The following is a 24,576-nucleotide window of genomic DNA, read 5'->3' as shown; positions in this document are numbered from 1 at the left end:
AGCATCTCCCTCTGCCATAACATTCAGAAACAAACAGTTTTAGTACCACCAGACCTTGGAGATCTAATTAGCGACACAACTGCAGTTGGGAATTCACCTGCAGATTTCCAAGGTCCAGACAAGTGGAAACATGGAGGTTCAGGTCTGCCTGAACTCTGCTGATCACTTTCTGCTTAGTTCAGGGATCTCTTTAATTCTCATGAGATACCTACTCAAACCAGGATTATACCCTTTTGAGACAAAATGCTCCCCATCTGGCAGTGAAAGAAAAAAAGGGGAGAATAAACGATGTACTTAAAGGGTGTCAGGTTGGAGCAAGGCACCTCTTCCTGGAGCAGGACTAACCCCGTGCCCACCAACATCACCAGTACACCTTCCCAAAAGCCCCTCTGACTGGGTGAGCTCAGGGCAATGGGATGGGCTTAAAGATGAGCAGAAGCTCTGACAGGAAGAGGTCCCACACAAACATCCTTAACCAAAGTCCACAAGAATTTCACTGCAGTAAGTTAATTATCATTTAAAAGCAAATTTCACTCCTTGCTCCCAGCGGGAGAAGTGCTCAGAAGTTACCTGCAATATACCGTATCTCTGGCAAACACATCATTAAATCCGGGAAGCGGTTTGGCTGGTGGGGGTATTTGTACTCCGTGAAGTCCTGGCAAACGTACCAGTACCGCTTATTCAGCTGCTCCAGTTGGGAGGCGTTGGTCAGACCCCTGATATCTGGAAAAGAATACAATTAGAGTAATGAAAGCAAGAACATCTCAGGAGAGCAGCAGCCTCGCGCTTACTGCCACTTCTTCAGGACAGACTGATTTCTGTCACTCTGATCTGGGTCCCTGCTTTGGAGACTGGCTTCCAGCACCTGGTTAGACCAATACAAAATTCCCATCTCCCTTCCTGCTGTGCCTGCATCATAGATGTGTCTTTACATGAGCGTCTGGATCCAGGATTTCCCTCCACAAAAGGCTGGGAAGAGAACAGCTAATGTCCTACACTGCTCATCTGCAGCTCAATGAATGCTCTTGGAGAGAACAGCCCCAGCAACCTGAAATCCCTGCCTGGCACAACACAGCCAGGTGTCAGGGTTTGGTCCTCACAGCAGACCAGTGTAACACCTCCTCAGACAGAACACATTGGTTTTAGCTGTCTCATCTTGGCTGAGGACAATGCTCAGTTCTATAATTCAAGATATCATCACATTTCTCCCCATCTGCTTATGAATTATGTCACAGGAGCTTTATAAACTTGTCAAGTTCTTATTTTTAAATTTAGCTTTGCCAATGTCAGGCAACACACACATAGGAAAAATGGACAGGCAGGAAGTCCCACTGGCAGCATGCAGTGTGACCAGTGGCATTGGCACTGCCGGGTCCTGGGGAGGATCCGGCACGGGAGCGAGGAAGCTGAGGAGCCTCAGAGCAGGCTCGGTGCTTGGAGACCATCTGACGGAAGAGGCATTGATCTACTGCCCAAAAGCTGACTTTTAAAAATAAGTCTCAGGTATTTCACATAAAAAATTGCAAACTTCAACTAAAAATAAAAGAAGACAGGAAGTTAATGAAAATACATTTTGGAAAACAATGGAGACAGCTCGAAAAGTGCATTATCCAGTGTCAGGAAACTGCCCAGGGAAGCAAACCGGAACCTCAGCCCGGCACAGATTGAAGCGTCAGCATTATCTCCCTCTGGAAATGAGTGGGGGAGGAGGGAGTCCGCAGCACAATTTTACAGACTGCAACTATCTTTCATAGTACAAAAGACTTTGGAGACATTTATTTCCAAAATTACAGCTGAACACTATTCACTGAGCATTTGTCTCTGCATGGATTTTGAAATGCCCAGGGTCCTGAAGCAGCCTGAACTGTCAGCTTTAATATGCCACTTAATCAACAGGAGGATACAGCCCTTTCCTAGGCTGCACTCATGGCCTGCATGTACATACTTCATTCATGATTACCTTTCACTTTGTAGAGTCAGATTTAGGTATAGAACCTAAAAAGCAGGAACCCAGCTAAGTGACCTAAGGATATATCCTGAAGGTAAACATGTTAACGAGCCAGAAAAGCTCTAAAAAAGGGAGGACCAGTCTTACAAATTCACCCTTTGAAGCATAAAAATGAACAAGTGAGGCTGGTACCTCCTCTTTGCCGACTCACCTTGGTTTAGGAAGTTGATGGCTTTCATGCACGCGTACTCCTCGTTGCTGACCTTCAGCTGGCTGAACTTGCGAAAGAGGTAGATCAGCCGCTCCATCACCTCCATCCCCTCTTCACTGAATCTGGAGGACAGAGATCACACATCAGCACACACAGCACATGGACTGAACAGTGAAGATGAAGCTTATTAAAGTAACTTCAGAGATTTTAACATCTTGCAAGATAATTTTTAAAAATTTCATCAAAACTGCCTGAAGTCTGCTGGTACCAAAAATAAGGAGGAAAATGTCTCAGTTACAAATGCAGAATCATAGAACCATGGAATGGTTTGGGTGGAAATGACCTCAAAGCTCATCCAGTTCCATCCCCCTGCCATGGGCAGGGATACCTTCCACTAGACCACGTTACTCAGAGCCCCATCCAGCCTGGCCCAGGGATGGGGAGTCCATGATCTACAGATATTTGTAGGAAAAAAACCTCTCTTGGTGATTCAGTTCACCACCAGCCTGTTCTGACAGCAGAGAAGGTTTCACAGAGCCAGGAATCTGCAGTGAAGCTGGTGACAGAGATGGGTGAGACGGGGCACACTGATGCACAGGGAACACAAACCTCCCCTAAACCCCCTGGGAAATTTCCTGATGGGGATTTTGTGGGCGCAGAATGAGATCCTCCTGCTAAAGAGGGTGCCACACTTCATCAGGAGTAATACCCCATGTGCATCACAGAAAAGCCATGGGGAAGGACCAGGCTGGAGTGGAGCAGGAGGGTGTGGAGGGCTGTGGGTGTCTGCAGGCACCTTCATCATCCCACGCTTGCCCAGGGCCAGAACAGCCTCTTGGGAACACATCTCACAGCAATACCCCCAGCTTCAAAGAAACCACATATTGCAGAAGCGCTCAGAAGTGGGACAGAAGTGTTTCGGGAAGCTTCAGTGTGCTCTGGCATTGTGCAGCACAAAGAATAAGAGCACAGCCAGCAAGCCATCTCTGAATAGAACAGAAATAGAACCTTTTTCACTGAATAATACCTTATTTTGGCATGTGTGTTTGTTTACTTCAAAGTTATTTGTAAAATGCATGATGGAGTTTGACCTCTGTGAAGTGAAAACAAGCTGTCTGAACTCCAGGTCAGTTCTTCAAGAAAGTAATATTGTAAGCGATGAAAGCCTTGTCGGCTAATCTAAAGTTGTACAAGTTTTCTTGCTCTCCAGTTGACATTAAAAATCTTGCAGGTGCAAGATTGCAAAGCTCAAGAAGTTAATGAGCACAAAGACCACTCAGTCATCTGCTGGGTTTAATTGTTTTTAGAGCATGCACATTTTTACCAGCCACTCATCACTACATAAATCCAGGAGAGCTCTTCTCTCATCCCTGCAGTTGAACTGTCTTACTTTTCTGCGCATACTTTCCTCCCCCTTTCAAACAAAGCTGTTCTGTTTTTCACAGCCCTATTTCTTCTCGAGGACTGACTCCTCCACACACTTTTCCTCACAGTTTACACCAGGCAAGTTTCTGGCTGGGAGTTATCAGGATCAGCTGGGGAGGAGGGGGAAGGGAAGTGCTATCAGGAGTGATGGGGGAGGTCAGGAGTCTATTCATTTCATATTCATCTTCAGAAAAACAGTACAATAAAAGAAAACATTTGATCTAGCAGGCAAACAGAACATTTAGCCAGCTGTTAGAGGCAATTAAAACACAGGGGCTGGGGAGCTCATCCTATGCCTTTGTTTGTCACCTATGCTTTAGCACTGCTCTTGTCATTTTGCTAAATAAGAGCAGAGATTAACCCTGAAGTGCCAGACCATCCCTGCTCAGTGAGATTTCTCCAACCAGGTGTGAGCTCTAACGAAATTCCCTTTGCAGTCACTCCTGATCAATGCCAGTGGAGCCGGGGCCTCTCCGAGAACGCCCACAAATGGGACACCTCTCCAAAAGGGCCCCTCTCAAATCCAAAGGGACCAGCTTTTCCATGAGTGCTTTGGACAGGGAGACTGATACCCATGAGCTATCCCACTGCTGCTGGAGACAGTCAAGCCATGGCTGAAGGACCATGAAGACAAGTGGGAGGGAGCCACACAGCTCCAAACTCTCATCTGTGCAGCTTCCCACTAAATGGCTTTTTGGGTGTGCATTCTCCCAGGTTACTAATGACAATTAATGACACTTGAAAAGCTAAATCACAAGAAGAGACTGCAGAAGCATTCCTCTCCCAAGAACACCTATTTTCATCCATGTGCACAGATCTTCTCTGAAGGACCTTCAAGACGACCAGCTCTGAATTGCCGGTTTCTGCAGGGCGAGGATTCCTCCTTTGTCTTGTTGTCTTACCTCTCGCTTGCATTTACCACAAACTCAAAATGAAACAAACCCTTCTCTTGTGAGGGTCTGACCAGGACAGCAGGAACAAAAGGACAGCTGAATGCAGGAACAAGTGTCATTGTGGTTTTCTATGACCCTCAGTGCTCCTCGCAGGAGCGGCACCAGATGCACGATGAATGGCTGCGCAGAGCAGCGCCGCAGAGGAACCTGTCCCAGGAAATGAGACACCTGGGTCCAGCTCTCCGCTCCCTGCCATGGGCTCAGCCAGCCAGTGCCTCTGCTTGTTACAACAGATGCACAAAGGAGCCCCCAAGAACCATAAGACGCTGCAATGGCCGAGGATCACAGCAGCGTTTCAAATCTCTGCTCATCAGACATCGGATCCCCCGGTGACTCCGGCAGCATCGCAAGCACAGCAAGGGCAGAGAGCGAGGGGCAGGTGTTTAAAGGGAGGATGGGCAGCAGTTTCCCTAAATCCTACCTATTCTGCCATAGTACTGTGAGATTGTGACTCTACTACCAAAAGAAGAATCTGTCTGGCACCAAGACTACAAAATAAAATATCCAAACCAAAAAACAACACCCCTGACCAAAATGATAAATGAAAGGCAGGTTCCTCAGAGCATCAGATAGTCTGTACCATGGAAAAAACAAGAACTAAGTTGCAACATCTTTAAATTTATGTAACCAAAACAATGAAATAGCAATTAATAATGAACACTTTGATAATACAGACAACCAGCTTTGTGAACAACCTTTCCACTGGCCCAAAGGGTTTTTAAGTAAGACTTTCTTTCCTTTGTGTCAGGGTTACCCAAAGTGTTGGTTAGTTTTACCCTCCTCATAAAAAGGTGGCTTGTAGGGCTGTGTTGGAGGACAACAGCATTGCTACATGAAATTCAAACAGCCCCACACAGCAGTGTGCCCTTCCCCTGCAGAAGGAAGTTGTGATCCAGCACTGACTAACCAGGATGTGCTTTCTAAGCCTGGAACAACTGTTCCCTAAGAAATAGAGAAGGAAAAGAGCCACAGGTGAAGTGACCTGTCCCCAGAGGTGGTCAGAGGACACCTGACTGTTGGGCTCCCCATGGCTCCTCCTCTCCAGATCTCGCTGCCTCACCCTGGGCTCAGCCCAGCTCACCTGTGCAGCTCGTCGTCAGAGGGAGAGTACTTGGAGGTGACATCCGCAAGGTCACCAAAGATCTGCTTGCTGTAAACAGTCAGCGAGGAGAGCAGGATCAGCTCCTGCCACGTAGAGCTGAGCAGGCAGGTATAGTCCTTGATGGAGAGTTCGCAGAAGAACGGCAGCTTCTTGATCCAAGCAATCTGCCTGAAAAGCAATTCATCCGCCAGCCGACACAGCAATGCAAACAGCTCTGCCTGAGTCACTTTATACCTGCAGGCACAGTTAATACAAAGGCAGAAAAAACATCAAAAACTTTTAATGACATCACCTGATGAGGCACTTGAAAACAAGGCAAATGCCAAAGGAATTTGGCAGTGCCCATGGTCAGCACCCACCCTGCCCGGGCAGGGGCTGAGGGGAGTCCCCGCAGCCCCTGGGGTCACCCACCTGCCCAGCACCCAGCCTGGCCAGACCACGTAGCCTGGAACCCCACGCCAGGCCCGTGCACCCCAGCTCCAGCCCCAGGCAAGATGGGATGGGGGCTGGTTTGGTGCTTGCACTGTGGCTGCATCTCGCCCCAGGGGATGCGCCCGCCGTGCCCGCGTGTCACACGCACCCGTCCTCGATGAGCATGGGGGTGCCAAGCGGCTCCAGGTCCTCGGCACACACCAGCTGGGTGATCAGGCTGTGCGACTGCGGGTCCAGGCTGCGCGTCTGCGGCGGCACCAGCGCCGAGTGGGCGGAGTAGCTAAAAAGGTGCGGCAGGTACTGGTAGTGCGTGGACACCGGCGTGCCCAGGTACTGATCCCTGAGTGCAGCGAACCCGTTCAGCTCCACGGACCTACTGGAAAAGGAAAAGCTCTTTAATACACCCCAAAACTCCACCTGATTCATTACAACATTGCACCCAGCTCCATCAGAAACGTTAACAAAAATAGGGAAAGCAAACAGAGTGGAAATGCCTTTGTGTTTAGAACCTACCGTGGAAAGAGCCCAGTGTGCACTGGCCACATGTCCAGCCTGGCTGGGCACTGGTTCCATGTGGTGGAAATCTGGGAGCTGCTGCTGAGCTGCCATTCAGGGAGCAAAGCAGAAACCCACCTGTGCCCAGCCTTTCCACCCCAGCTTCCTTACAGGGCCAGAATTTAGGATTTCACATTAAGTACTTACACAGCCAGTGAATACAAACAAGGCCAAGCTTAAGCTGCAACTGAAAGTAGATGGGATCTGAGATTTTTGCTGTGTTTGCAACCAAAGGCTGCATCAGGAACTGCGTCAGGAGGTTTGCACTCGCAGTAGCCAACTTTAATATAACACCATCAATTACTAACACAAATGGTTTTATTTTCAAAATCTGAGCACAGTGCAGAGAAAGAGCTTATGCAGAATGAGCAGCGAAGGGTGATAAAGTTCTCAAGATCTGCAGAAAACACAATCAATATAAATTGAGGTATATTTTAAATGTAATTTTAACTCAAGATTGTCCTCCTTTGCTCATGAACATCTCGCGCCCCAGTTCAATTTTTTTCAATCCAGTGCCAGTTTGTCTTAGAACACAATCAGAGAGGTAAGAACCTGCTGCATTGACCAGTTTACACAGAGATGCCCTCACATGTTTTCCCTACACTGACCCCAAGTATCACTCAGGGAAAGAAATCCAAGATTCCTGTAACACTAAATTCTTCCAGGGGTCATTCCCACCTTGAAGATGGAGTAGAAACAGGTGAAGGCTGGTTGCTCTCAGAAACTCCATTTCCAGGGGAACTATGGTCACTGTCTCCGTTGTTGCTCCATGACATGTTTGCCTCTCCCTCAAATTCTTGCCCAGACATAATTCTCTCAATCTCTTCCTCTGATATCTGTCAAATACAGGACACAATGGTTACTTTGGCTGGGAACAGAAAAGCAGAGCCTCTGTTTGCAAACACCTTGTTCAATCACACCCAACAGAGCTGACCCCCCCACCCCCTGCAGGTACCACATCCTTCCTCTGCATTTAACAACACACACGAAAAATTCTATTTACAGGTAATCGTGGTGACCTCCAGCTCCTGCAGTATCATTCAAGTGAGGGTAGCACTGTAGACAGGAACTGACACATGAAAAGATGATGTCAGATGAACATGGCAACAAGCTGTAAATCAGCCACCGTCACACCATGAAAAACCTGGGAGTAATTGAGGCCAGTGCATTGGGAACATCACTCAGGACTGGCAGAGGGAAAGGCAAACAGGAGGTGGGGCAGGCTCTGGTTTGATAAAGCAATCAAGAGGCAAGGTGACATATATAAAATCAGTCAGGAAAACATTTACAGGGAGACAGAGTTCCCTATTTTCCTCCAGATAAGAACCAGCTGGCACCTGAAGTATCAATTGAGCATCTAATACTTAAGTTCTAGAGAGTAACATATACAAAGCTAAAATGGACTAAAAAAAATTTTAAAATTGAGTCACTGTAATATAAAGTTTCAAGAAAGTGCTGGGCATGCTCCTGGAGGAATGTTCCACCACTAACGGGGAAAATGCAACAAAAATTTAGAGGCTTCTTTATTTTTAAATTCTGTGTATGTCCCTTAATGTGCACAGCAGGAAACAGGTTTGTGTGGTTCCAGGCAGGCTGTGTCTGCCACTGACCACAGGCACCTGAGTGCCCAGCAGGGCAGAGCAGTGCTTGCTTGGCTCCTCACGCTTTGGGCTGGGCCAAGTGCTCCTTCCCTGGAGGAGTGCTCCTTCAGCTGGGCACTCAAGACTCACAGAATTTGCTTCAGTATTATTTCTATTTTGCTAAAATAAACAGTAAACTTTTAAAAGACCCCTTTTCCAGAAGCAAGCTGGAAATGGCCATCATTTCTCAGGCATGCAGCACAAACTGCTGTGCTGAATTACCTCGTGCTTTACAAGGCATCTCTGGACAAGCTGTGCCATCAATCAGAGAGACATTTACTGGTGCCCTGCTTGCCTCAACTGAAGGGATTGCAGCAGGCAGATGGAGATTTACTGGGAGCCATGGAGGGACAGACGTCCTTGTGTGTCCATGCAGCACCCTGGGACAGGCAGCACCCAGCTCTATTTACCAATCTACAGCTCATGACGTGTTTCTGGCAGAGTCAGAGCCGTGCCACGCCAGTGGGAGGCACGGCTAGGGATGATGGAGGCTCGACCAAGCCAGCCCCAGCCCAGGCTGAGCAGCCACGGTCTGAGCCCAGTCCAGCCCAGGCCAGGAGACGAAAAGCAGAATGAAACCATGGAGGGACAGCCACACGTGCTCACCTGGACAGGTCCGATACTTTTGTTTCTGCCTCCTGGCATGCCATCCTCTCTGATTGCTGAAAGATACAACCAAACTCGGGTGAGGAACACTACTGCCGGGTATTCCCAGAGTATGTATGAAGGTACCTATTTATTTTGAAAAAAAATTTTATACTTTAAAAGATGCGGTTTTTTCATTAGAAGTTTACAGAGAAACCTCCAGTGCTTGAGCAGCACGCACCATGGTTCTCACCCCAAAAGGCAAGGACACGTCGATGGGGCTACAAGCACTACTCTGGGACTTTAGTTTCTTCATGTGCTCCTTGAGGGACAGGTAATGAAGAAACAGCAATCCTTTATCACAATTAATTCCAGCATAATTTGAGAAGTGGCACACGGTAAGGAACCCTATTTGACCCCTGGAAATAACCCAATGAATGCCCAGGACTGCTGGAAAATGAGATGTGGAGGCCTGCACATCTAACTCCACTGTCCACAGCCCTGTGAAGCACCACGAGCCAGAGTCCACTGACCAGTGCTGCTACCAACACAGACACAAAGCACTGCACTGGTGACTGCTAACCCTGCTGTCACTTCAGAGGTCACATCTACAGCCACTACAGAAAACAGAGGGGGGATGTTTGACCCTGCTGGTCACTTGGAAAGCCGTTGTTTAAAACTCAGGTTACCAGGATGAGCTGCACAGCTGCATTTCAGAGAGGCAGCCTCATTTCTCAGTACAGCAGCTGCATTTTTAAGGCTCTTTAAGCAATTTCCAGGGGGCTCCAGTGAAGCCCAGTTAAGGAGATTAACCTGGAGCAGCTTCTCTGCCTTCCTCTTCCCTCTGCCTGTCTCTGCAGAGGCCAGTGGCAGCCCTGCTCCTCGTGTGCCTCCCCTCCCAGGCTGGTCCCCCCGTTTATCAGGGCCCGATCTCTTTCCCACCACAACCTGGCCAGACTTGGCAGGAGGCTCTCCCCAGCTGCACGGTGACCTTGCTGCTGCATGGCCTCACCCTGCTTGGCACACGGGGCTGCAGGAGGCCCTCCCGGAGCAGAAAATGACACAAAATTTAAGGAAAAATTTCTGTCCCAGAAAAGCCACGCTGCTGCCTGGTTTGAGATATCCTCAGCTCACTCAAATCCTCCTCGTGTGCCTCGAGGCTGCACCCGCAGCTCAGGGAGTGCCTCAGCAGGGCAGAGGAGAGGCACACCCGGCCACGGGAGCTGAACTGCAGCTTCCCAAACCCCAGCCACCAACCCGGGCAAGGCACAGCACTGGGGGAAGGGTCCTGGTGCCTGACCACTGCACCAGCCCGGCACCAGCAGGGCAAGGATGCCCACGGGCCCTTCCACCACCACACCACGGGACAAGCAGTGGGTTTAATTCTTCTAACACTAAGTCCATCCCCTCCATGCAACACCCAGTATTTTTATTTCAAACACCAGATAACACTCATTTAAGCACACTGGAGAAGCCATAAACACAGGATATAAAACAACTGTGATTACCTTTCACATCACGTAAATCTCTTACGATATAGCAAGATAACAAGCTCATTTTAACAAACAAGGCTGTTTATTTCCTATGAAAGCTCTTTATAAAAAATATCAGTTTCTCACTAAAAAGCTAAAAAGAATTATGTAAAAAAACCCTGTCATTGTTAGCTGTTACACCCTTTAGGTTTCTTTAACTTAATGGAACTACAGGAATTCTGGGGGAACTTCTCTCATTTTCCAACATATTTTACCACTAACTATGATTTAGAAGCTTCTCTTCAGCTCACTACATTATGAGCCATGGGCATAAATAGTCTTGGTCTTTTGAATTCAAAGCATAATTGTAGCAGACAATAGCTTACACCTGCAACAAAATGTAGGGATGTTTTTGCTGGTGGTCCATCAAAAAGGCATCAAGAGATCTGAATGGTTCCCTAACACAGAAGGACCCTCTGGAATACCATCCTGGTCCTGGGCTGCATGACAGCCAGTCTCCTCAAAGCTGGTTTTCCTACCAATGCTGAACTCTGCACCTTATCTGGATTTAAAAGTGATTGTATTTAGACCTCGTATGGAAGAGATTTTCCAACCCAGCGATGCCATAACTTGGGCACCAGGGCAGGAAGAGAAAGCTCCAGAACCCAACACTGAGGACCTTCAGGGCTGTCCGCAGCCTCCTTGGCCTTGGCAGAGACACCGGTGGTGAGTGGAATTCACGCACTTGTTTGGAGAAGGAAGGAAAAGGAAAGAAGCAAATGAAGAGAAGAGGAAAGGAGGAAAAGCAAGGGAAGAAGGGGAGCAGGGAAGGGCGTGCGGCCGGCAGGTGGCGCTGCGCCCCCGCGGGTGAGGGCCCGACCCTCGGGTGAGGGCCCCGAGCCGCCCCCAGACCCACAACACACCCCGACCCCAGACCCACAACACACCCCGACCCTCGGGTGAGGGCCCCGAGCCGCCCCCAGACCCACAACACACCCCGACCCTCGGGTGAGGGCCCCGAGCCGCCCCCAGACCCACAACACACCCCGACCCTCGGGTGAGGGCCCCGAGCCGCCCCCAGACCCACAACACACCCCGACCCTCGGGTGAGGGCCCCGAGCCGCCCCCAGACCCACAACACACCCCGACCCCAGACCCACAACACACCCCGACCCTCGGGTGAGGGCCCCGAGCCGCCCCCAGACCCACAACACACCCCGACCCTCGGGTGAGGGCCCCGAGCCCCATGCAGACTCACAATAAACCCCCTGATTCCCCCTGATCCCCCAGGGCGGAGGCCAGCTCTCCCATCTCGGCCCCTGATGCATTTTCTAAGGAAGATCCTGGTGGATTTGCAGTGAATTTATGGAAGTTTCAGTGCCTCTGACAGGCGGCTTTTGCATGAGCGATGGCCCAGAGGCCATAAACAGCCACATCTAAAACCATGTGGTGACACTGGGGTTCAGCAACCAGGATGAAGGATCACTCCACTGCCTCACTGCACAGCCAGGGGAGCACCGTCAGCTCCTGTTTGCGCCATCAAACCAAGGAATCCCTGCTTTTAAGGGGTAACAGCAATTCCAGAGGTTAAATACACAAAAGATTGGAGTGAAGAGTAGAGACATGACACTGAAAGCAACCACAGTCCATTCTTTATTCCTAATTTCTGAGTTACCTCACACCTTCCATCCTGTAGATGATACCACAGCATTCGGTCACCTCTGCACACGTGGGGGCAAGGGGTGGCTGTCCCTAACCCAGACCCCAACTGTTTCAGCCAGAGCAGGTGGTCAGTGAAGACCCTCACACCTCACCCCTGGGCAGCAGCTGCTGGTCTAAGTTCCCACGACAGCAAACAGGTAATGCCTGGCTCAGATCTCTTGGGATTCCAAAAGCCTGTTTAAATGCTTTAGTTTATGCCACAGTGGTAGATTGAAGCATGCAAATAGTGACCACTTTGCTCAGCATAAATACAAATATTCTCCAAATATTTATACCTGCTTTCAATTCATACAGACTGTTCCTCCATACAGGAATGAAGTTGCTCAGAACTTAGTATCTGTGCATCATTTTTAATCCATGCCTGATTTTGCTGAAGTTTCGCTTTTTTTTTTTTTTTGGTTGAGAGTTTTAGAGGCAGAATTGCAATACAAGATGGCAGCTGAAGGAAGGGCAGCCCCCACTGTTATCCCTGGCCCCGATGTGTGCCTCCCCCAACAGAGCCCCGTGCCCGTTACCTTTGCGGTTCATGCCCATCTGGAGGCACTTGAGCAGCCGGCAGTACTGGCACCTGTTGCGCTGCTTGCGGGACATGACGCAGTTCTTGTCCCGGCTGCATCTGTACACCCGCTTGTTGCAGATGCTCCTTTTGAAGAACCCCTTGCAGCCCTCGCAGGAGATGATCCCATAGTGCAGCCCCGTGGCCCTGTCCCCGCAGATCAGGCAGGTTCGCTGATCCACCCGCTCATCTGCAAGGCAAGAGGAAAGGCTTTGAGGAGGAGCCCGCAGCTTTTGTCAGGTCAGTCTGACTGAGGGGCAGTCACTGCCAGCCCGTGCGGATCCATCACGCAGCACTGCAGGGGCAGCTCCATCCTTCCCTTTGCCATGGCCAGGCAGGGCCCTTGGGGCTCTCCCCAGCAGCCTCCATTGAGCTTCCTGCTGCTCTTAGCAGAGAGGAACAGAAATCTAATGGGGAAAAAAGGGGTCTAAAATGTCCCACCTGAACCGCACAGAGCGGGGTGTGCAAATACAGAAACCTGGCAGACACCAGAGACTGTGAAATCCTGTCACATCTCAGAGTCCAGGGATACCTCCAGGCTTCAAAAGCCCCACTGCACAAGCCACTGCCCAGAACCCAAGAGAACATCATTAATCGTACAGTTAAGCCACAGTGATGTGATTTTACTGATCCTTTTCCAAATCTTTGGAAGGCCTTTGGATGACTAAAAATGTAAGTTGCAGGGCTTTCCACAACAGGAGCTGTCACATTAAATTCAGTATTTTAAGACTCTAACGCTGCCTGAGAGGGAGAGCAGAGATGATGCTTGGCTCAGTGAGATCCAGACAGGGATGTCAAACAGAAGGGAAGAAGTAAATGATGGTGAAGAGACGCAGGTAGTTAACCAAGAATATCATCACCTCATACTGCAAAGGGAGGCCTAAACCTTGCTTCAACCAACAGTCAGCTACGCTTCAAATAATGTCAGTGAGTCGCACCAGCAGCTTTTCCTGTAGCAGATGTTTCACAGCCCAACACAGTTTAACCCCGTGCATGCCAGGCCAAGCTGCCTCCAGCCCCCACCTTGTGTTTTAACCCATTAAAATCACAAAAGTTGCAAACAGATATGCACAGCAAGGGTGGGAGCTATTCAAGTACATTCAGGGACACACAAATCTGCAGTATTCCAGTATTCTCCATGGGGCTGCTTTCCCAAATGTCAAGCAAGCATCACCCAGATGAGTAGATCACCCTGGCTGAGCCAGGGAACACTCAGCTGCTTCTCACTCCATCACACCTTTCCTAGGGATGCTGGTTAAACCAGGTTGTTTTTGGTGTTTGTTGGCCTGAAGGGCAGAAACACACACGACTGAGGCAGGACCTGGGAGGTGGCACCAGCTCTCTGCGGCTGCCTGGGGACAGAGCAGGGCACGGCAGCTTCCCTCGCCCACCAGCCACACTGGCAGCCAACAGGGAGCTCAGACTGGGCAGACACACAGCTGTACAAACCCACACCGTGCCTGGGGTGCTGCCCACACCCACTGCTCCCCTTTGGATATAGACCTTGAAAAACCCAGCCTTTGGATGGCACTGGCTTGTGAAGATGAGCTGAGTCAAACTCACTTCAGCACGACAACACCAAGCCTGACTTTCCTCATTTAGATTTGACCAGGGAGTTTTCTGAGACAAAGGTGTTTATCTACGGGATGGATTTTTGGAGCAGCAGGAGGTAGGAGTCACAGTGAAGTCTCCTCCAGCCTCAATAAAGCCCAAGCAAGCTGACAAACCAGGGTGTAGCTTCTTACTGCTGCAGAACATGTGAATGCAATAGAAATGAATGAGCCAAATGTATTGGGATCAGAAATTAAACCAGTTTTCAGTTACACAAGCCAAGCAAAAATCTAAACCAGCTGCTCCTACTCACAAGCAGCTTTCTCCAGAGCTTAAACGCAGTAGAAACCAGAACCAATCTGTGTTAATCTCTAAAAGGTTTGCTATGCACAGCATGCACATTTGCACTGTTCTACAAATTTCACTGTTATAAACACTAAACTAAAAGGATGACCAAAGGAAACACAAACTTTAAGTGAAGGAACATTCCTGATTCACACCAAAACATTCCCAGTTTTACAAGACAGACCACCTCAGGTATGTGCTGAACCCAAAGGAATGTGGGTACAGATCAGGAGCAAGGCTATCTAAGCATCTCTGAAGGGAGGCAACTAAACATGACTTTGTAGTCACCAAGTGCATAATCTCCACCTTCAGCAATCTGATAAATGCAGGGAGGGGGCCAGGGATTAGCCAGGACAGAGGAGTCCTCTATCTGCAGGGTTTAGCTCAGCCTCAGATTAACTCCTGGCCCTCCCCCTACTCCCACAGCAGTGCCATAAATCCCGGGTGCCGGGGGATCCCAGGGTCAGCAGCAATGGCTGGACTCGCCGCTGGGCACGGGGAGGCACGGCCAGGCAGGACCAGGGAGCCAGGGAATCACCACCGGCATTCACATGGCTGAAGGCAGGACACCCTGGATTGCTCCAGCACCACGGCACAGCCCCCGGGGCTGGCTCACTGGGCTCCCTCCTCACCCGAGAAGCTGCGGCTGAGGATGTCAGTGAGGGCTCATTTCCAGGCACAGCTTTTTTTGTTGTGGGAAGAATAGGGCCGTCACCCAGCCAATGTGGGAAGCCTGGATGATTAAAGCGAGGAGGAATCGGAATCCTTCCCCTGCCATCCCCATCTCCCCAGTCGAAGGGCGAGATGGTGTGAATGGCCCCCTGGCCACAGGAACTGCACACACCTCCAGCAGAAACCGTTCCTTGGGTTTCCAGATTAAGATTCGCCGTCGAGCAGCGGCACACACCGTGAACAAAGACACAGACCCCAGGGACCACAGAGGTGTCCCTGCTCCCCACAAACCTCGCTCAAACAAAACTGGGAGATGAAAAATGATGGCCTATAGAAAGTCTTAGAGGTTTAGATCTTTAAAAAAATCCTACAGGGACCATAGCCAGGCCCACGTTGCTCCCCTGTGCCCACGGGTTTGCTGCTCCTGACCTTTGCCAGTTTTCACCCCATGTAATGCCTGGTGTGGGTGAAGGATGGGAGAGGTGGGGCAGAACCACAGTGAACTTCACAGAAATGGTAAAGCACAAGCAAATCTAAAGCAGTTTTACACTGAAGGTGCTCTGAACTCCCTTAACCTTGAAATTTCACTAGAATATCAAACCAGATAATAAGAATAGCCATTTTTAAGCAAATAAGCCCTCCCTCCTCCCTGTCTCTGTCACCTCTTGTCTCACTGATTCCTCTGGTTTCAAAAGCTACACACCGCAACACAGATTAAGACAAAAAGCAATTGATAAGAATTTTTTTCAAATACCTGTTTTATTTCAGAGAGAGAGCTGAGGAAGCTTCCCCCTGCCGCCCTCCCCAATTTTCCTGATGAGTCTTACATTTAACAAACTCATACACGGGATATTCTGGCTTTGTTCTCCCAACCCATTGTAGCAGGGGCCACTAAATCAAACAGTTGCTGCTACGACAAAAGCACTCACAAAAATCTCAACCTCATCTTGAACCCTGAAGATTTTTATGGCTACTCCCTTGCTAGCCCCTCCCCGAAGCCACATTAAAGGATGTATTGTTTTCAGAGGTCATGGTAGGTTTCATACCACATACAATGTAAATTCTCCAAGAATATGATGATGTTACACAAGAATCACACAAGATGGAGTGAAAAAGAGAAAAAATCTCCTCTCGTCTATGTTTTATAAAATAAACAGTAAAAGCAAGACATTTAATTTTTCAGGAAACTTGCTTTTCCCCTCAGCAAAATGAGCAGTCTTGATAATTTTTTAAATAACATTCCTATGAATTTCCAAAAGGAAATACCTTACAATCTTGCTGAAACACATGGCAAAGACCCATACAGAAAGCACTACAGCACGTGAATGAGATTCTAAAATACACAGCAAATAAATTAAAGCACTGGGACACACACCCAGCACACCCCTGTCACTGCTCCCACCTGTGCCACTCCTGTGGACAAACACCCCGAGCAGGCGACCAGGAAGCGCCGTCGGTGTTGGGAATGGGGGAGCGGCACTGCCGCATTCCGGGAGGGGACCAGGAGCTGGCTGCATCTGCAGGTCCCCAGGCTGCCAGGGGGTCACACCCACCCCTGGAGACCCAGTTTAAAACTCTACAGCAACTACAGCTCCCTGTGAGATTTACCTGGGAAATCTGACGGTGTGTTGGTGCAGCCGGCTTGTGGGATTTTCCATATCGGTGCTTTACCACGGAAGAGAAACAAAGACTTTGTTTCCAAGAGTAAGGCCAAAAGTGAAGGCACAACCCCTCACCCAAACCTCAGGACAGACCGTGCTGGGATTTGGCCTGGCTGGAAAGCAAGAGGGAGAATGCAGAAAGCTGCTGCCGGCAAAACTTCCCTTTTATACAACAGAATGTGAATTTACAGCTTAAGAAAATCTTACATAGCTGAAAAGAAATTACAGGCAACACTCAGCACTGCAATTCATTAATAAATTTAACATCTTTTCAGCTGCGTGCCAGTTATGTGCTTCTTGATTAACTGACCCTATTGCAGCTGCCTGCAGCACCCTTTAGCTGGGTTTAAATCTCAGGCTGCTAAATACCAGCTGTTTGGGGAGGGGGGCAGAGGGAGAGATCTCATACATGTGTTACTTAAATCCCAACAGCATCTCACTCCCCTCCCTCCTCTGATGATGCCTCAAACACAAACAAACATGTTGGGGTTTCTTTTTCCCTTTATTTTTCCTAACGATGTTTTTCATTGTCAATTTTTAGTTTCAAGAAAACCATCCTGTGAAATTCAAACCCCAGAACTGGAGGAACTCCCCCTTCACTGTGGAGCGCTGCATTGTCCAAACAAGCCCACCCCCAAACCAGGCGCCTTTGCTTCAGGGGCCTTTTTTTTTAAACTTATAATCGATGAACACAGGGATTAAATTTTCTGTGCGCTGGCCTCTGCTCGGGACGGCAGCGAGCTCGGCGGCACAGCCCGTGGCCGGGCGCACAAAGGGCCGGGGCGTCCCGCTCCTGCTCCCCATCGACCCCGCAGATGGGGGTCCTACCCCACGCTGGAGGCGGGCGAAGGCTCCGCGTCCTGCCTGGCCAGCCCAGCTCAAAGAGCAGATTGTGCTGCCCCGGATCAGGCCGGCCATGGTGAGAGCTGAATAGAATTAACCCTCTGTGAACTAAAACAAAAACATTTGTGTGCCCAGCTGGGAGAAAGGTTAATTTAAATAGACAAGCCCCCCGAAAAAAAAAAAAAAAAAGAGGAGGGGAAAGAAAGAGGCAGCCTGCAACCTTATTCTCTGTACTGTAAAAAGATGTTCTACACACAGAGAGTCTCATTTTAAAAAGCAGCGAGTACTGGAAAGAAAAGAGGAGAAATGCTGCACTAGAGGAATGGCCAGTGCCATCTCACTCTGCTCTCCCTTTCCAGTAATGAAATCCCAAACTCACGGTCTTATTCCACCCTGATTCTGTTTCTGCCCAAGCAGAGTACAATCAAAAGAAAATCCCCAGAAATCATCAGCTGCTCCTTCTCGGCTCGGTATAAATCAAGAGCGTGCAGCTGATGAAACCCATCACCCTTCCCCTGCCTGGGACACATCTCCATTTGCATATCAAAAACTCATCTGTGAAATGCAACTTCTCCCGGGCAGGGGAGCCCCGGCCCCGCCGCTGCCTCACCCCGACACCAGCCCCGCGCCCCACGGACCCCACGTCTCGGCGGGCGGGAGCTGCCGAGGGACACGGGGCGCTGCGGGACCCGAGCCCCGCTCCATTGTGCGGGACGGGGAGAGGACGGATCCTTCACTCCAGCCAGTTGTTGCACAAAGAGTTTGGAACAAAAGCCCGCACACCAAAATGTGCCCGATGGCCGGGACCGCAGCTGGGGACAGGCACGAGGGTCTCGGTCGCGCTGCCCACGCTCACAGACCTACTCCGAGTTTAGTCGCTCTCCCAAGTGATCAACTTTCGCTGATCCAATTTTAGCAAAATAAAGCTCCCTGCCCTCGCTCCGGCGCGGCCGCACGCTCTGAATTAACGACTGGGTTAGACTGGGGTGGGTTTTTTTTTAATTGATACATTACAAAGCGGTAAGATGAGGACCTGACTTACCTGCCCTAAAACCTACTCTCCTGGCCCTGCTGAAGCTGTCTAGATGTGCAACCACTGAGAACGATGCCAAATTAAGAAAATCTGAAACTAACCCCACCTCCAGCAGTCCGGGCTGCGGGAGCAGGGCCTGGGCACGACTGAAACAGTGACTTGTTCAACGTGTGTTACCAAACACGCAATGTTCTCTCCTGAAATATTTCATTCTTATTCTTAAGATGAGCTTTACCGCTATCTTCAGTCACAGAGAGGAAAAAAAGGCTGCAAATACCGGGGGGGGGGGGGCAGCGCCGGTGCCGGGAGGGTGGGCGCGCGCTACCGAGCGCCTCCGTGACCCCGATACTATCCATAATTAACAATACCAAAAAAAGCTCCTCCAGATGGTCGGAGGGATTAGGAAGTTTAAAATATAAACAAATTAAGCCACAAAACAAACTAATGCCCTTTTTTTTTTTTTTTTTTAATTGCATAATCCCGCTCGCAGCCCAGGGCTACGCTGCCCGGCCCCCGCGCCCCGGGAGCCCTGAAAAGGCAGGAAAAGGGGAAAGCCCGCACGGCTCCTTCTCCCGGCAGTCCCGCAGCCCGCGGTCCGAGCCCCGCACGCCGCAGCCCGCGGGCACCGGGACGGGCGGCCCCGGCCCGGGAGCGGCCGGAGGGCGGCGGCCCCGGGCCCGCGCAGCCTCCGGCGGCACCGCCCGGACAAAGGCCCGGCCCCGCTCACCTTCCATGCAGGTCGAGTCCCGCTTCATCCCCGGCCGGCTCCTAGGGCCGCCTCATGGCGGCGGCGGGCGGGCAGCCCGGCTCGGCCATCGCCGCCGCCGCGGGCCGCCCTATGCTAACGACGTGATGTCAGCGCCGCCCCCGCCGCACCGGCCCGCGGGGGGCCGCGCCCCCGCCCGCCCCGCCGAGACACCGAGCGAGACACCGAGCGAGACACCGAGCGACAGACCAAGCGAGACACCGGCTGACAAACCGATCGTCTGACCGACAGACTGAGCGACAGACCGACCGACCGACTGACAGACCGACCGACTGACAGACCGACTGACCGCTGCCCCTGCCACGAGGCATAGCCTGGGCAGTTGCCACGAGCCATCAGACACTGGCCATCACCACCAACCACTGGCCATTTGCCACCAGCCATTGGCCACCAGCCATTATCACTGGCCACCACTTTGCGCAGTCCTTTCACCAACTTCCCAGGGAACGTGAGAGAGCTGTTCACTGCGGTGTGAAACAGGAACCACCAACACACGCATCAACAACATCCAGGGATCCCCAGTATGAAAATACAGGTTGCCCAGAGCAGCTGTGGCTGCCCCATCCCTGAAGTGTTCAAGGTGAGGTTGAACAGGGCTTGGAGCAACCTGGCCCAGTGGAAGGTGTCACTGCCCATGGGAGGGTGTGGAAGAAGATGAGCTTTAAGGTCATTTCCAACCCAAATCATTCTGAGATTTTGTGACTCTATGAAAATTATTTCTTTGAACTGATAACAAGTATTGGCAAAAAACTTATGTTTAGTTTTGATCATCAGTGAAAAGCAGTACAGACACAGGCAGTACCAGCCAACAGGCACAGCTCACAATGCTCAGGCCAGTGCCCTCAAGGAAGCCACTTCCCATGCCCAGGCCTGGCAGAGCACTGTGAACATGGACTGAGACTCCCAGTTCCCCCAGGACTGGGAATTCGGGTGCTGCCTTGGTGGTGGTCACTATGGGGCAGGGGACTGGAGTCCTCCTCACAGGGGTCTGCACAAGTGGGATGCTGGAGTTAAAATGGAACATAGTAAATCCATGACTGATTTAGCTGCCCACCTCAAAACAGGTACCACTAGGCAGCACTGATCGTGGTGAGCCCTTTGTCAGACACAGACATGTATGTCTGCACCAGAAAATGCTTTCATGAAGCTCTTCTGCCCCTTCATCTCCCCCTGGGATGAACTCAGCCTGGGCTACAGTGTGTCCTTAGTGCCCAATAAACTGTCCTGGTGCTCAGCTGTGCTTGACCAGCCCAAACCAACACTCACCACACCACAGCATTTAAGGGAAGGCTCAAGAGCATTTCTGCTGATGCCCAATCCAGGCTGTCCTCCAGATGTCTGGATGTCTCAAAAGCCACAGTTTGCTTCTGTTCCTCATCCTGAGGACCGCAGCGCCCAACCGCGCTCTGAGAAATGGCTGGCTTAGAATAAACAAGGCACAGAGGCAACAAAAGAGGTCATATTTCACTCCATCCCAAGCCTGAAATTTCATTGCTTTCTGGTGACATCCAGCAATGCAAGTAACCTCGTGTGCATGCAGGGCAGAGCTCAGTGGTGTCCTGGCAGCCTGGGCACCCTGCTCCGGCTGGGCAGGGGATCTGCGGCTTGGGCAGGGGATCCGGCCACCAACCCCAACCCTTCCATGATTCTCTCTACTCATAATCCTGTTTTTAACCCAGCATTTCTGCACAGCAGGTGCATTTGCAGGGGCAAACTGTCACAAGCCCACCCCGCACTGCTTTGCTGATGCTGTAAATCTGTGCAGTTTCGTGTCAGTCCTTGAGACGCTCATGGGACTGACCTCTCCTTTTTCACCGCGGCAGTCACCAAACCCGGGCTGGGTGAGGAGCAGTGCCACTGCCCTCGCAGTGCATGGCCAAGGTAAGCCAGCCCTGGCTGCACTATTGACACAGCTGTTTGCAATTGTGCTGCTCCCAAAGCTCCACATTCTTCATCCCATGTGAGCCCTTCGCTGGCTCCCGGCACCCCTTGGAGAAGTGTGACCAGAATGCAGAATGCTTATTTTGTAAAGCTGCAGCATGGTGTGGACACAGCAGGCTGAAATAAAGCAACTTAATCTTGAGATAACACAAAGTTGCTCCCACAACTGCTGTTAGGACCCAAAACACAGATACACCAAAAAAATCCCAAAACAAACCCAAAAAAACCCCCTCCTAATTCTGAAACTGCAGTTACAGACAAAACCTGGCTGGGAAAAATGATAATTGCCCAAACAACCCAAATCTTCCGAATTATTCACTACTCACATTAAATACACGTCAATTTATCCATAATAAATCCTTACAGGCAGAAAATAATTACAGAGATCTGAAAGTGTTCTGTTAAATCAGAGGCCAACTGGGATGGGCAGAGGGCAGGCAAAGACAGGAAAAATGAGTTCTGTTGTCTGACCCAAACAGCCTTGCAGCAGGTCTGGGCAAAGGAAAAAGAAAGTAGCTGGTTCTTATTTGAGCCTGGATCAGCCAATTCCCACCCCAGACAGAAAAACCTGATGCTGCTGTAACCAACATCTAAGATTTTAGAATGACACCAGTTCGTAACAGAAAAAGCCAAAAGCATTGCCAAAAAGTGGGCAAGTGCCACTGCTGCCTGCAAGGGATTTATTGTCCTGATGTTAAAGCCATAAGGGACAAGCACAGGAAGCAAGAGGAGGTACTGCTCCTCTCCCCGGGTGCTCCCTGGTCATGTGCCATGAGACCACCATTCCAAGGGGAAGGAATTCTCAAAAGATGTGACTTTTTCAGAAATACGGAGACAAACTGGTGTCATGAGCCAGTACCAAAATGGATAGAACAGTGCCAGTCCACCCCAGCACAGGTCTCCCAGGACACTCTCTGCCAATACCATCACCTGCCACAGCCGATCCCAAAATCTTTGATGAAAACCCCAAATTTGGGCAGAGCAGGGTTGGCAGAGCTGTGTGGCCCCCCAGGACAGGGGCAGCCGTTCCTTGAGCTCTTGCTCTCCCACCCACGGCCACAGTTTCATAATTCCCCGTGCTCCAGCGAGGCTTTGCCCATTTTCATGACAATCGGGGCTCTGTTGTGTCCCTGCAGTTTGAGCCATCAGCCCCTTTGTGGCAGGAACAAAGTCCGGGCTGAGGATAACAAAACCCAGCACATCTTGGCGCTGAAGGCAACAAACCCAGGGCTGCCCCCACACCACTGAGCTGGCCACGGACCAAACTACAAGGGGATTTGATTTCAAGCAACAAACAGATCGTAAGGAAATACCCGACTCCTGGCTTAGTTTTCATTTTACCAACAACGGTGCCGCCGGCAGCACCTCTGCTGTGCAGCGCTTGAGCCCATGCGGGTCAGCAGGCACAGGAACCTGGGGATCGAGACCAAGCACCCGCAAGCAGAACCAACCTGGTTTGCAAATGTAGCTGAATAAACGATAAAAATTCAGATTAACACATCTCAACAGCCTCAGTACTGTGGATGTTACTGCTTTCAGGCACTGCAGTGAGAGAACTGGTTGGAGGTAAACACAGCGTGTACTTTCCCCAAAAGGTCTATTCCACTCACGATGCATGCAGTTATTTCAGAGAAAATTTTTTAAATTAATATAAAATTGCTTAGAGGAGCTATGGAAGGAACTGCAAAGAATGAATAAACATCCACCTGATGTCTGAGCTGTTCTGTGATAATGGTTTAACAACAGATCGGGTAATTCCTCTCCTCCCTGGTGTTAAACATACCAGGAGTGTGGTGTTAATAATTCTAGTGAAGGTGGTCACTTGGCGCACATAAAATTAAGCAATTTTCTCCTTCTTACTAGTTTGATAGGTCATTGTATAAACTGAACCCTTCTATCAATTTCCGGTTTTATCTGTTTATTTATATTTTTATTCGCCTGGCTACCGAATTTGCCGTCCCAGTCAATTGAGCAGTTACAAGCAGCGTTTCATTGCACCTCGCTTGGTGGGTGACAAACTGCAGAAAGCAGCTCTGTGTAACAGAGGAAAAGGCAGGGGGGAGGTTAAGGGCTCCTCAGAGAGGTCGCCTTCAGAGGAAAAAAGGAAAACAAATGGGATTGTAGGCATGAGAAGTATATGGCTTTACTGCCTTAGTGGGAAAGCACAAGAAAGGAGAATTGCAAAGGGAGAAGCTTTACATTTCTATGAGGAGGCAATCGAGCTCCATTCCCTTCCTATGGGATGGCTCCATCCATTCTGAGAGTGCATCTCCTGTAACTCCCAGTAACCAAATCAGGTCGCACAGCATTAGATCATACTGGAAAACACGGGGAAGTCCTTGGGCTGGGCCCCTGTTACCAGCGAGAGCCTCACAGAGCCCCGAGCACTGCATGGCTGGAGCAGCAGCCGGCCCAGGGCAAGATCCGACCCTTGCACCTCCTCCTGTGGGCAGTTGTTTCTGCCAGGGGTCGATATTCAGGCACAGAGCCCACAGCAGGTGCAGCAGCGGGGCTTTGTCCCGGCGTGTCCCACCTACAGAACCAGCGCACCCATCAGCCAGCACGGGCACAAATGAGCCCAAATCTCGTCACCCAAACCTGGGCAGAAATGATGTTTAGCAGGATGCAGGAACAGAGGAGAGGCCTGTAGGCCAGGAGGCAGAGAGTATCTCTCAGGTTTGAAGAGGTGGGAAAAGTTCTGTGCATTAAAGTGATAAACTGAAAAGCCAAAAGATGATTTTATGCCTGACTTACACAAACTGTGATAACACAGCTACTCCAGTCTGCTGCAGTTGCTGGTGTTTTTAATAATAGCAACAACAGACCAAGTTTGTTATTCTAACTGTAGTTATTATAATTCTGGACAGTATTTACAAATTCCAGCTTGGTGGTGAGCAGCAATTTTTTGAATACCCAGGGAAAAACAAACAGACAGTGAGGACATTTCCTCGAATTTCAGGTCAGATGGCAAAACGAAGAAAAAACCTTCAGAATTACAACTGCAGCCAACACGTTGCTGTGACTGCAGCGGCTTGGGAGCTTCTTTGGATCATTAGGTGCTGGTGAAAGTCCTGTTTGGGAATGTCCTGGCTGCTCCATGCCTCCTACACCCTGGTGAGACTCCAGAAGGACGGGGAGGTGGCACATGGTGACAGCACAGAGA

General features: G+C 50.2%; 1 protein-coding gene across 4 annotated transcripts in view; it reads right to left on the bottom strand.

The window, feature by feature from the left end:
• Positions 1–24,576, bottom strand: part of NR6A1 (nuclear receptor subfamily 6 group A member 1) — a 76,837-nt gene that overhangs the window by 6,459 nt on the left and 45,802 nt on the right. Inside the window, exons 1-9 of one of the 4 annotated variants that reach the window (XM_048325376.1) lie at positions 19,434–19,529; positions 16,778–16,834; positions 12,561–12,791; positions 8,873–8,928; positions 7,305–7,462; positions 6,220–6,447; positions 5,619–5,873; positions 2,160–2,281; positions 571–723 (exon numbers count right to left, since the gene is read on the bottom strand). In XM_048325376.1, the coding sequence (XP_048181333.1) occupies positions 571–723; positions 2,160–2,281; positions 5,619–5,873; positions 6,220–6,447; positions 7,305–7,462; positions 8,873–8,928; positions 12,561–12,791; positions 16,778–16,834; positions 19,434–19,461 (1,288 nt within the window). In that variant the 5' untranslated portion in view covers positions 19,462–19,529. Of the gene's footprint in view, positions 1–570; positions 724–2,159; positions 2,282–5,618; positions 5,874–6,219; positions 6,448–7,304; positions 7,463–8,872; positions 8,929–12,560; positions 12,792–16,777; positions 16,835–19,433; positions 19,530–24,576 lie in introns of those variants that run through there. The other 3 variants (XM_048325377.1, XM_048325374.1, XM_048325375.1) reach the window with 3 other exon arrangements.

The sequence above is a fragment of the Corvus hawaiiensis genome, chromosome 21 (assembly GCF_020740725.1).
Source record: "Corvus hawaiiensis isolate bCorHaw1 chromosome 21, bCorHaw1.pri.cur, whole genome shotgun sequence".
Lineage (NCBI taxonomy): Eukaryota > Metazoa > Chordata > Aves > Passeriformes > Corvidae > Corvus > Corvus hawaiiensis.
Note: the sequence above shows the minus strand (reverse complement) of the source record. Positions and strands in the feature narration are given on the sequence as shown.